The sequence below is a fragment of the Arachis ipaensis genome, chromosome B06 (genome assembly GCF_000816755.2).
Source record: "Arachis ipaensis cultivar K30076 chromosome B06, Araip1.1, whole genome shotgun sequence".
Classification (NCBI taxonomy): Eukaryota; Viridiplantae; Streptophyta; class Magnoliopsida; order Fabales; family Fabaceae; genus Arachis; species Arachis ipaensis.
This window is the reverse complement of record NC_029790.2, coordinates 110196610-110208448: the sequence shown is the minus strand read 5'-3', so window position 1 is coordinate 110208448 and position 11839 is coordinate 110196610. Positions and strand designations below refer to the sequence as shown.

Sequence of the window (11839 nt, the reverse complement as noted above, 5' to 3'; positions counted from 1 at the left end):
AATGTTTCTCAGATTTCTAACTCCTATACAATCCGTAATGCACATTTACTCAACTCATTTCATTATTATACTGCTCTTTTGCCACTATGTGCTTATTTTGTTATTTGCCTACTTGTTTTCCTGTTTTATTATATCCTTGATTTCTGTTTTTCAGGATGTTTGACACCCAAAAGAAAGGAAAAGGAAAGGCAACAACTGGCAAACAGAAAAGAGGAGAATCCTCTATGTCCATCCTGGACATCATGCATGATGACTCCTGGCGGGAGAAACACTTTACCCCGTAGGAGAAGGCTGACCAGCTACTCCCTGCCACTGATCCCATAAAGTTTGCAAACAGATACTGTGAGCTGAAGTATCTGGTGTTTGCAACCTCCAGGAACCTGTACTTGGAGCGGACTCTGAAAATTCTGGAAGAACTCCAGCAATACACCGCCGATCAAATCAAACAAAGAGGTTGGTTCTTCTTGGAGAGAAATCTGACAGAGGTCAATGCTTCTTGGGTAAGAGAGTTTTACTGCAATTACTTCAAAACTTCCCTAGATGCAGTGAACCTAAGAGGGAAGCAGATACTGGTCACTGAAGAGGCCATTGAGGATATTCTACAGCTTCAGCCTAAATCCGATCAGCTTGATGGTTACCAAAAGGCTGAGGAGGACATGCGCTTCATGAAGTTTGACTGGGATGCGGTCAAGACAAGGATAGCCCTTGACCCGACTGTCCCATGGGTCATAGGTCAGAACACCACCATGCCTAAGGGAATCAAGCGGATATACTTAAATGATGAGGCTCGGCTCTGGCACCAGATCCTGAGTAACTTTATTATGCCGAGTACTCAAGAGACGGAGCTACCTGCCGCTATGATCACCCTCCTCTGGTGTGTGATGGAGGGTAAGGACCTGTACCTGCCACGATTCATCTGGTACTACATGGCCAGGGTCCACATCAGAGGCACTCTCCCCTTTCCATATCTGATTACTCTGCTTGGCCGTCGAGCTGACGTGCCTTGGGAGGATGCTGATGAGAAGCCACCTGCTGCAGAATGCAAGAAGATTATCCCTCACAGCAGGAACTTTCTGGCTTTGGACTACAGACCTCTATTCCTCACTACCCCTGATGAGACAGCTACACCTTCAGCTGGCCACTCTTCATCTACTGCTACCCCAGCTACTACCACTGCACCTCCACCTGCCTCAGAGCCAGTTTATCACCTCGTGCACCACCTATTTCAGCAGCTAGACCAGATGGAGCGCCGCAACCGGCGCCGATATGAGAGATCTGAGCGTCGCAGCAAGCGACGCTATAAGCACCTAAAGCTGATGATACGATCTGGCGGTGACATCCCCTCCGAGCTTGACACACCATCAGAGCCATCTGAGGAGGAGGCGGATAATCATGAGGCAGAGACCCATCCACAGAGAGAGGCTGAGCAGGCAGACCCGAAGCAGGCTACATCACAGCAGAAGGCCCCACATCAGATTCAGGCTGCAGACCTAGAGGTTCCTATTCAGTCAGCACCTCCTCTGCAGCAGGCAGACCCTCAGGCCACCACCACAGAGACTCCAGCCACACATCCTTCGAGTGATGACACTCCTTCACACCCTGCTTGAGTGAGCATCGAGGACGATGCTTTCTTTTAAGTGTGGGGAGGTCGCCATCTCTGGCGTTTTTTTTTTTTTGTGAACCACTACAGACTCTTTTTATTTTATTTTGTTATTTTTCTGTATTTTGATCTTTATTTTTATTCCTCAGTACTTATACATTGCTCTTTTCATGTATTTTTACTCTATTTCTGTATTTTGCACTTTAGTTCATATTTTAGCCAGTTAGCTTAGTTGCAATTCTAACTTATTAGTTATAGAATATGTGGATTAATTAGTATAGTTTACCCTTTTAGTATATGATAGTTTGGTTTAAATTGAAAATAAAAAGGAAGTAAACTAGAGACTTTAACATAAACAATCCACACACCTTGTATATATAGAATTACATGTTAGATAGTTAACAACATTTCATCAAGGAGGAACACTAAAACTTTAAAGCCACCCAAAATAAGATTTACATTGAGAATAATGGGAACTCTTAATTTTTACTTGCATGACGTGTATAACTGATATATGATTCTTGAGCTAGAGAATACACAGCCTGTGAATTTTGAGCTTAATTGTATGGTTACATTTAAACCATAAATTTTATTCCTGTGTGTTTCGCCCTTCTTTTTATTCTGATGTTCTTTGCTTTGTTTTAATCTATATGTCCGATTATAGAATATAGATACATACTAAGAAAGTGATTGAGGCCATTAATTAATTGCTCACACATCCCAAAGTAGCCTACCTTTTACATCACCCTTGTTAGCCTCCCTTGAGCCTTTTAATCCCCTCTTGTTCTATAAACCACATTACTAGCATTAAGCAGAAAAACAAAATAAAAAAATCCCAAGCTGAATCCTTGGTTAGCTTAAGATAGAAATTGTGTATAATTTAAGTGTGGAGAATTTTATGGGAACATGGATGATAGAAACAAAGGTAGAAAGTTAAAAAGAATAAAAACATTCAAAATAAAAGTTTTGGGAAGCATGCTCATGTGAAATCAAAACAATTAAATTACCATGTGCATAAAAAAATAAAAAAAATAAAAAATAAAAATTTTATTTAAATAAAGGGGATACACAAATTTCCCAAATGCAAAATAAAAGGAATCAATGCACATGGGATTTTTTTGTTAATATATGAGCTTGCAATACAAAGTGAGAAAATTTGGGTAAATAGGCAAAGAAACCTTTGAATTACAAAATATGTATGTTAGGTGAGATCTTAGACTAATCAAGGATTCACTTATTAGCTCACTTAGCCTTATACATATACCCTTCCTTTACCTTGACCCCATTACAACCTTGAAAAAGACCTCATGATTTTTGTATGCCTATATTCTATAATTGTTGATTGGTTAGATGAAGAACAAAGCTACAGGAAGTAAGGATAAAAAGAAGAATAGAGTGATTAACCCAATAAACACTGAGTGACTAGAGAGTAAACACAGAATCCAGTGAGGGTTCAATAGCTCATCACCATATATCTCTGCTTAAATTGTTAATTGTCTTGCAAGTTTGAAAAATATTTCTTTTTACCCATCTCAATTGTAAAAGTACTTTAACATTATCTAAGGTTGGCTCTGCATATATGATTCCTTGAGAATGTGAATTAATTCAACTACATGTAAGTTTTATATACAAGTGAATGACAATTAGAATTGCATGATTCATGTAGGTAGTTGCATTTAGAGTAGATTGCATTGCATGAGATTCCACCACTTTAACTTTAACCTTACTCTTTATCTTGGATTTAGCATGAGGACATGCTATTGTGTAAGTGTGTGGAGGTTGATAAACCCATATTTTATGAAATATTTTGTGCCTAATTTAAGTGATTTATTTAATCCTTCACTCACTTATTCATGTTAATTACATGGTTTTACTTTCCCTTCCTTATTATGTGATATATGTGAAAAACATATTTCCTATGCTTTAAGAATAATTATTTTAATTACCCTTTATTACCATTCGATGCCGTGATTTGTGTGTTGAGTAGTTTTAGATCCTCTAAGGTAGGAATGACTTAAAGGATGGAAAGGAAACATACGAAAATAGAAGGAAAGCACAAAATGGAGTTTTTGAAGAAACTGGCAGCGACGCGAACGCGTGGGCGACGCGGCCGCATGCCCAGCGCGAAGAGAGCACGACGTGATTGCGTGAATGACCCGAACGCGTGCCACGAGCAAAACGTAGATGACGCGGACACATGACCGAAGCGAACGCATGATAAGGAAAACTCCAGATGACGCGACTGCGTGACCCATGCAGACGCGTGACAGAGGTCGCGCACCAGAAAACGCTCCCAGCGATTTCTGAAGCCCTTTCTGGCCTAGATCCAAGTCCAGAAGGCACAGATCAGAGGTTATGAAGTGGGAGAATGCATCCATTCAAGGAGGCTCCAATTATTCACTTTTGATGATTTAGACGTAGTTTTTAGAGAGAGGTTCTCTCCTCTCTCTCTTAGGATTAGGATTTAGGATTTTTCTCGCTTTCATGATTATCCCTTTTTATCAGGTTCAATTTTCCTTTTTATTATCTTCTCAATTTAATTTATCAACTTCTCTATGTTACAGATAATTCTCTTAATTAATGTTATTTGAGGTATTTCAGTTTATGATTGCTCTCTTTTGTTTATGTTACTGTTACTTCCAACCTGAGATATTTTTATTTGAGTAGATTTACTTTTCCCCTTTTGGTCTTGGTTAAGAAATCAGTAACTCGGGAGTTATCAAACTCAACGTGATCGATAATTGTTATCTTTGCTAATTGAATTGAACTTCAATAATTCCAGTCCTTTCTTAGGAATTGACTAGAACCTGAAGATCAGACTAATTAATCCACTTGATCTTCCTTTGCTTTAGCAAAGGCTAACTAAGTGGGATTAAGACTCAATTCTCATCACCATTGATAAGGATAACTTGGATAGGATTTCCAATTTCTCATACCTTACCAAAAGTTTATTTTACAGTCATTTACTTATTTTAATTGCAATTTAAATTCACTATCTCTCCTTACTTTCAAAACCCCAATTTACAATCTTCATAACCAATAATAAGAACATACTTCCTTGCAGTTCCTTGAGAAGACGACCCGAGGTTTGAATACTTCGGTTATCAATTTATTTAGGGGTTTGTTACTTGTGACAACCAAAACGTTTGTACGAAGGGATTTCTGTCGGTTTAGAAACTATATCTACAACGCGACTATTTTTATAAAATTCTTTACCAGCAAAAATCCTAACGTCAGTGACCCCCGGCTGCTGCAACAAAGGATTGGAAAGTTTTACTAGGTCTGGTACCTGCTTCCTCGTTATTCACTATTGTACGACGCACGGACATGCTTAGTTCACTGTACTGTTTGAGCATCTGTGCTTGATCTGGACAGCAGGGATGTGAATAATGCAACACGACCTTCGAAATTATCCAAACACCAACATCCTTCAATACGTGTATATAAATTCTTGCAGGACAATTTAAACCAGCGGAGGGATTTGTCTTCTCGGTCAGAGATATTTTCGATTTCCATTTTCCCTCTCTGCTACATGTAATTATTTGATTCTTAATTTTGTTTCCCTTCTTATTTGTGCACCAAACTCTTGTAGAAAAACCTGAAACCTTTGAATAATCCTTGTAGAATTTTATAGCATCTTCAAGGGTGTTAAAATTCATCCCAACCTTGGGGACATACTAGTCATCAACACCACAGAAGGTCTGCAAAAATACACTCAAAATACACCATATTAAAACAAGCATAAACTATAGAATGCAAACATAACTATAAAACCATTATAAAAAATAAGAAAACCAGATTCATGAATCATAACTAAACAGAAACTAAAACAATTCAACTAAAATAATAAGACAATTCACCTTCCATCAGATGAAAAGTCATAAAATGTAAATGCACCCAAACATCCCTTAAATGCACCCAATTATTACTGATCTACACCCGAATGTCTGATATAAAATGGACAAAATTATTTTAATTCTAATGAGAACTAGTGCATTAGATTGAATTCAAATAAGGAAGAATAAATAGCAAATATCATAGACAAGGTGCACGCATGATTCAGCTACACAATCAAAAACTACTAATTGGATTCAAATTCAGATTCAATTACTAACTAAAACTAAATCACACCTCAGGAACTTCAGTGGATTTAGTTTTAAAATCCACTTCGCTCTGGTTTAGCTAACAATCTGAAGTTGAATCATCCATTATCTTCAAAAACGATTTCACAGCTTGATGGATAAAACCACAATGAAAAATCTGAAGCACGTAAATGAAGAAGAAGAAAGCAGAGAGAAACGCGCGTAAAGAACAAAGGAGAAGACAGAGAGAAATGCACAAAAGAGATGGAAAAGAGAAGACAAGAAAATGCAGAAGAAATTCGAAAAAGGAAGCAAAATCTTTTCGAAAAAGGAAGTTATATATTCGCGCGTTGATTGATTGAAAAATCTGTTAAACAGGCGCGTGAAACATACGTGCCAAGAGAAGCGCGTTTTAGAGATAAGGGATATTGAGGACTTGTAAGACATGTATAGGAAAAAGACTTGTATGTGGAGATTTTCTGTAATAAATTTTGGCACCGTCAACAAAGAAAATGTTAGAAGAATTAATGCAATCAATTTAAAATCTTTGAAGGATGAATTTAATTAAAAAAATCTTTTGGAGATAAATTTAAAGAATGAGTGATCTTTTAAAGACGAATTTGACCATTTACCAAAAAAAACAAAATATTTTATTAAATTTTAGCGTGTTTGATTTTTTTAAGTAAAAACAGATGTTTCCTAACCTAATTATCATTATCCATCACCGTCATTATCCTCAATTTTAACTGTACGCTTTCCACCTAACAAATATCGGTTGACCGTCGACTTACCGATTTCTTCTTTGCTCTTTAAAGTGCGGGCTATGCTACACATCCAAGTGTTTTTCATCCAAGTTTTATTCAAGTAGGTCTAACACCAACAAAAAGTCACTCTCACTAAAAGAGCGTCATTACACGCGCTGATCTTCTTCTTCTTTCAAATTCACGTATACCTCCTCCTTGTTCTTCTTCGCGTCCGCAGATTCTTCTTCTACTTCTCCTCCTCCTCCTCCTCTTCCTCCTTCTCTTCTTCTTCTCATCTTTCGTTATCATCATCACCAACAACATCAATATTTTGTTAATGGATTATTTTTTCAATCGAATTGAATGAAATGCAATTGCTAAATTGAATTATTGAAAGGACGCAAGTGCTTTGAATATGAATTGAATTGAATTGATAATCTCTAAATTGTAGACAAATGTGTTTCGAATTTAATTTTATATAATGGATTATGTTTCGTTTATTCAATACTATACAATTGTTTCACCATGAGTACATATTCGATTCATTATGCAGAAAGCTGTTCAAATTTGAATTTATATAATGGATAATGTTCTGTTTATTTAGTACTATATAATTGTTTCACCATAATAACATGTTTGGTTCATTTTTGTTCTGCACAATTCAAAACTCTACCTCCTCATCTTCTACTGCTTCTTCACCAGGGAGAGGAAGAAAAGACAAAAAAATACAGCAACAACAATAACAAAAGAACGACGATAAGAAGAAAACACGTGAAAAAGAAGGAATGCGAAAAAGGAGGAGAATGAGGAGGAGGAGGAACGCGAAAAAGAAGGTGAAGAAGAAGACGACGCTCCGTGCGTAAACGAACGTGAGAAGAAGAAGAAGAAGAAAAAGCGCGGGAGAGAAGAGAAGAAGAAAAAGAGAAAAAGCATAAGGAAACACGTTACCTAAAATTGCTTGGATGAATTTAAATGCTAAAATTATTTGGATGCGAAGAATATCTCTTAAAGTGCCACTCTACTATCCACATTAAAGTTAGATTAAAACTGCATCATTAAAGTGATTTCTTTATGAAAAGTACATACTTTTTTTTTCTTTTTCTGGTCTTGCAAACATACTTTATCTTATATATATGCCGAACAAAACTTAATTCTTTAAAAAACAAAACAAAAAAACAAAGGTGGGGAAACGCTATATATTTCAAAAATGAAACCAATTGTAGCAAAAAACTGAAAGAAAATGGAAGTAATGTCTGATTAACTGTACCAAATCTTGCAGGATTAAATTCAACCAAATATGTAACGAATTAAAAGCTACTGAAAGATTATAGCAAGGCAAACATACAAGATAATCTATTATTTAACCATAGCTCACAAACAAGCTCACATGACCATAACATATAAGACGTAATTTTTATTCAAATATTCCAACAAAGTAATACAAATAAACTACAAATCTGCCCTAGTTCTGCCTTGATTTAATTCAATTCCCCAAGGATGATCAATATTTTCAACAGCCAAGCCAAAAAAAGCATTTCAAATTTCAAAATTTAATTCAGATTACTTAGTGTTGCCACGGGAACTGTCTACTTCATGCACACTTCCACTATCACCTGCATTAGCTTTCTCAAGCACAAGTTCTTGCTGCAATGATTCCATCATCTCCTTTAAGGATTTCTCGTCTCCTCCTATAAGTTTCGTCAAAATCTCGGCTTCCTGCGGGTTGATTTCCGATTGGTCTATTTGTTGCATGTTTGCAATTTTTTCTGTTTTGGCTTGTTTCAGTGCAGCATGTTGCTGCAGTGCTTCTATCATCATATTTGAGCTTCTCTCTTCACCTTCTAGTTGCATTTTCATTACAGCCTCCGCTTCCTTGTCAAGAGGCTTGAAATATTCTTCAATGGTTGCCTCCTGCATGAAAGCAGCATCTTGTCATGCAACAATTTAAGTTATGCAAAATGAAACAATTACAGAACTTATTATGAATTAGAAAACAAATATCATTGAAAAGATACTGTTCACAGCAGGTGGTTATTTTAAATGACAGAAGATGATGCATCCAATTACAGTATTTTCACAAGCAACATGGAGTGGCAGGTCCACACCCCAAAGCATGCTAGTAGAACTTCTTAAGGGAGAAGGAAAAAACATGATTAGAAGCACTACCTTCAAAGTCTAACCGAAGGAAAGAAATGGAAGATTCAAAGAAGATTCCAAAGAAATACATGCATCTAAAATTTTATATTTTTCATGACAATACAACTTACTGCTTGTTCTAGTTGCTTGTTCAAAGCTTGCATGTCTTGAATCATGCGACGAACCTCAGATAAAATAATCTGCTCAGGTACTTTATTTATGGCTGCCTTCCTTGCTTGTGCCTTTACAAGAGAGAAATAATACACATCACAATGAGAGGGCAAACAATGCTGGTTCAAAAGAAATGTTGATATCTGCTTTCAAATTATTGTGGTCGTGGACACATTTATATAAGCACGGACACATCTCCTAACTTGTGTAAGGCACAACAGTGACACTGACAAGGCAGTGACACAGCAGATATGCGACTGACATGGCATTAACACTATGCAACCACTATCAGAACCAGAGGCAGCGGCAGTGCCAACAAGAGCGTAAGCAGCAGAAGCGTGATTGGAGACAATGATACCGAAACAGATGTGCAAGAACTAGACTCTCCCTCTTCGAACTGGTTTATAGTTTTCTTCTCTCTCCTCTATGTTGAAGTTTAGAGTGTAATTGCATATGTTGTGCATTGCGGAATTGAAATTTGTAGAACTGAAATTTATTCAGTTATGAATATATTTATTTTTTATTAACGTATTTTACTGTTTTTACTGATATTGTGTACCATTAATGCCACCCTCACCAATCACAATACACTTTATAACTATAACTTGCTGGATGAATCCTCACTATTTTAATTGGGTTCTTTTCCAGTACAAGCACTTACTGTGCTTTTTCAAATATACAGGTTGTGCTGTTTGCAAATGCTAAACTTGGAAGAGCTTAAGACATAACATTTTGGAATAATGCTATTATTTTTTTAATTAGCATAGCATTTTCATATTTATAATATTAACATATCATTTCATTATTATAATATATACTACATTTTATTACATGACGTGTCTTAACCATGTCCCGTCCTATAATTTTAATTGCCAGTGTCTGCATAGTGCCATGTGTTAATATCTGCTTCCTAACTAAAGCTAAATTCATATCAACTCATTAGGAATCTCGAGAGCTTAGCAACTAACACAAAGTACAATAAAGTAATAACTATTTTGTTCTCCCTCTTTTATAGAAGCATGATATCAGCAACAAGAAAACGTGAGCATTCTTAGAAACTTAGTATTTACGATCTATTCCAACTATAGATAAAAAAGGTAATGTTCTACGTTCTATCAACTACATTTTAAACTGCATGATCATTACGACAGCTCCATTATAGTAGAATAAGAAGTGCCTTTGATTTGAAGTGACAGTTAACTCTAACTAATCACCCTATTTGACATTTACTGCACAGGCCTTACAAATGAAATCTTGAGTCAAGCTCACAACATACTCCAGCAAAGAGTATAATAAATCAGAAAAGAGAATATATCAGACCTGTTGGAGATGATTCTCAAGCCGGTGCCTAAAGTTTCGGATTTTTCGTTCTTCATACCCTGACATCACCCGGACATAAAATAGCATCCTCCTCCCAAACTCTAACAACTTACTCATACTGGCAAATCATCAACCAGTATTTGTTTGGGAATTTCCTGCAAAAGTTAATCCACGTCAGAGTCGCAGAACTAAAGCTCATTAATGTTAATTCATCTGAAAACTCTTGCAAAAATTAATTCATACTGTTTCATGTGGCAGCCATATGGAATCAAAATTTGGTTAAATGATCACCAAACAACGAGACATGAACCTCACACAAGAAGAAAGCCTTATTTTCCCCTAAATCTGCCTTTCAGAAACAGAAAATAAACATTATAAAACCAAATTTAAGTTCACAAGTAAAATGGAAATGGAACAAATTCTGCTTTAACACTAGTGAGGTTTTGACACAATGAAAAATGAAGTTAAATTCATCACTCCATGAAAAAAATATCAGGAGCTTAGTAACTAGCAAAAAATACAATGTAGTAATAGCTGGCATTTTCTCCATATTTCATAGGAGTATGATATCAGGTCAAAGAAAAACTTAACTTTACTTCATAACTGAAGAATTAATTACAAAAATACTTCATAAACTAATCTTGGACACTGGATATCGATAAACCTCAAACTAGAAACATATATTTTTTGGTGAGGGAAAGGGATCACAGACCCCAAACTGGAACATCCAGAGCAAAATAAAAGAACTGGCTATTCACCAAGCTCAAGAATCTAGCAGCTATCAATAGACCAATCGGTACAGTATCGCTATTCGCCACATGCACTAAAGAGAGACATAAATAAAACCTGAAAGTTCATTTCGGCATTTTATCAAACACAAAACTGGCAGCCCATAAATCAATTTAGAACAAATAAAATTTTGTGTATAACTAAGCCGGAAAATTAAAAGAAATCATCTATTTCGTGTTATTCAATCTGGGATTAAGATCCATAGCATGCCAAGCCACGACGTAATTCGAAATTTCCAAATGCCCATAAAGAATATTAGATGCATTTCTCGATTTCATAGCCAAAAAATATAATAATAAAAAGAAAAAGAAACAACAACATTAGATTAGATCATCCAGAAATTAGAAGTAAGTTTACCGAGAACTGAAGCAGAGCAACACAAGTTTTTTGGGCAAATTCTGCAGAGTACTGTAGTGTGGAGCGAGGTNGAGGCACCCCAAGCATTTAAAAAAAAAAATTACCTTCCAAACAATTCGGTCGGACTGGTCTCACCGATTTTCACCAGTTCACTCTGAGTTTGATCAATTTGCACCGATTATCTACTTTGTTCGATTCAAGCATCGGATCTGACTAGTATAAGATTCGGTTTATCAAATTTTCGGTCGAACCGGCATAATATGAACCTAAGAAAAATAATTTGTTTATTTACTAGTTATTAATACTTTTAATCAATACCAAAATCATAATTAAAAATGCTTCTTGTACCGTATCCTATCTTGTGCCGATCTTTGAAATAATGAACTTTGAAATGCCTAAAAATTTTACGCTTCTAATGACACTGGCGCCGTACAAGGGGATCGGAGATCCTAAAGTTCACGTTACAAAATTTGAATCCATGATGTTTCTTAACAGTGACTCCGATCCTATCTTGTGCTGATCTTTTCCTACTTTTTTAGATGGAGCAACTTTATTGTAGTTTTCTAATTTACCTGCAGGTTCAATCTCGAGTTTTGACAAATTCACCAAGTTATTCATAAACAACTTTGCATCATCCAAAA

The 11839-nt window shown here is 36.1% G+C and overlaps 1 protein-coding gene across 2 annotated transcripts; it reads right to left on the bottom strand.

Moving 5' to 3' along the window:
• Window positions 7754–11268, bottom strand: LOC107604813. Of its 2 annotated transcripts, XM_016306508.2 has the most exons (5): window positions 11199–11268; window positions 10296–10397; window positions 10053–10207; window positions 8693–8803; window positions 7754–8336 (listed from the first exon to the last, which is right to left on the bottom strand). In XM_016306508.2, the coding sequence occupies exons 3-5, from the start codon at window positions 10167–10169 to the stop codon at window positions 7986–7988; spliced, it is 579 nt and encodes a 192-aa protein (XP_016161994.1). In that variant the 5' UTR covers window positions 10170–10207; window positions 10296–10397; window positions 11199–11268; the 3' UTR covers window positions 7754–7985. The 2 variants fall into 2 exon arrangements, with proteins under 2 accessions (XP_016161994.1, XP_016161993.1); XM_016306507.2 differs by lacking the exon at window positions 10296–10397.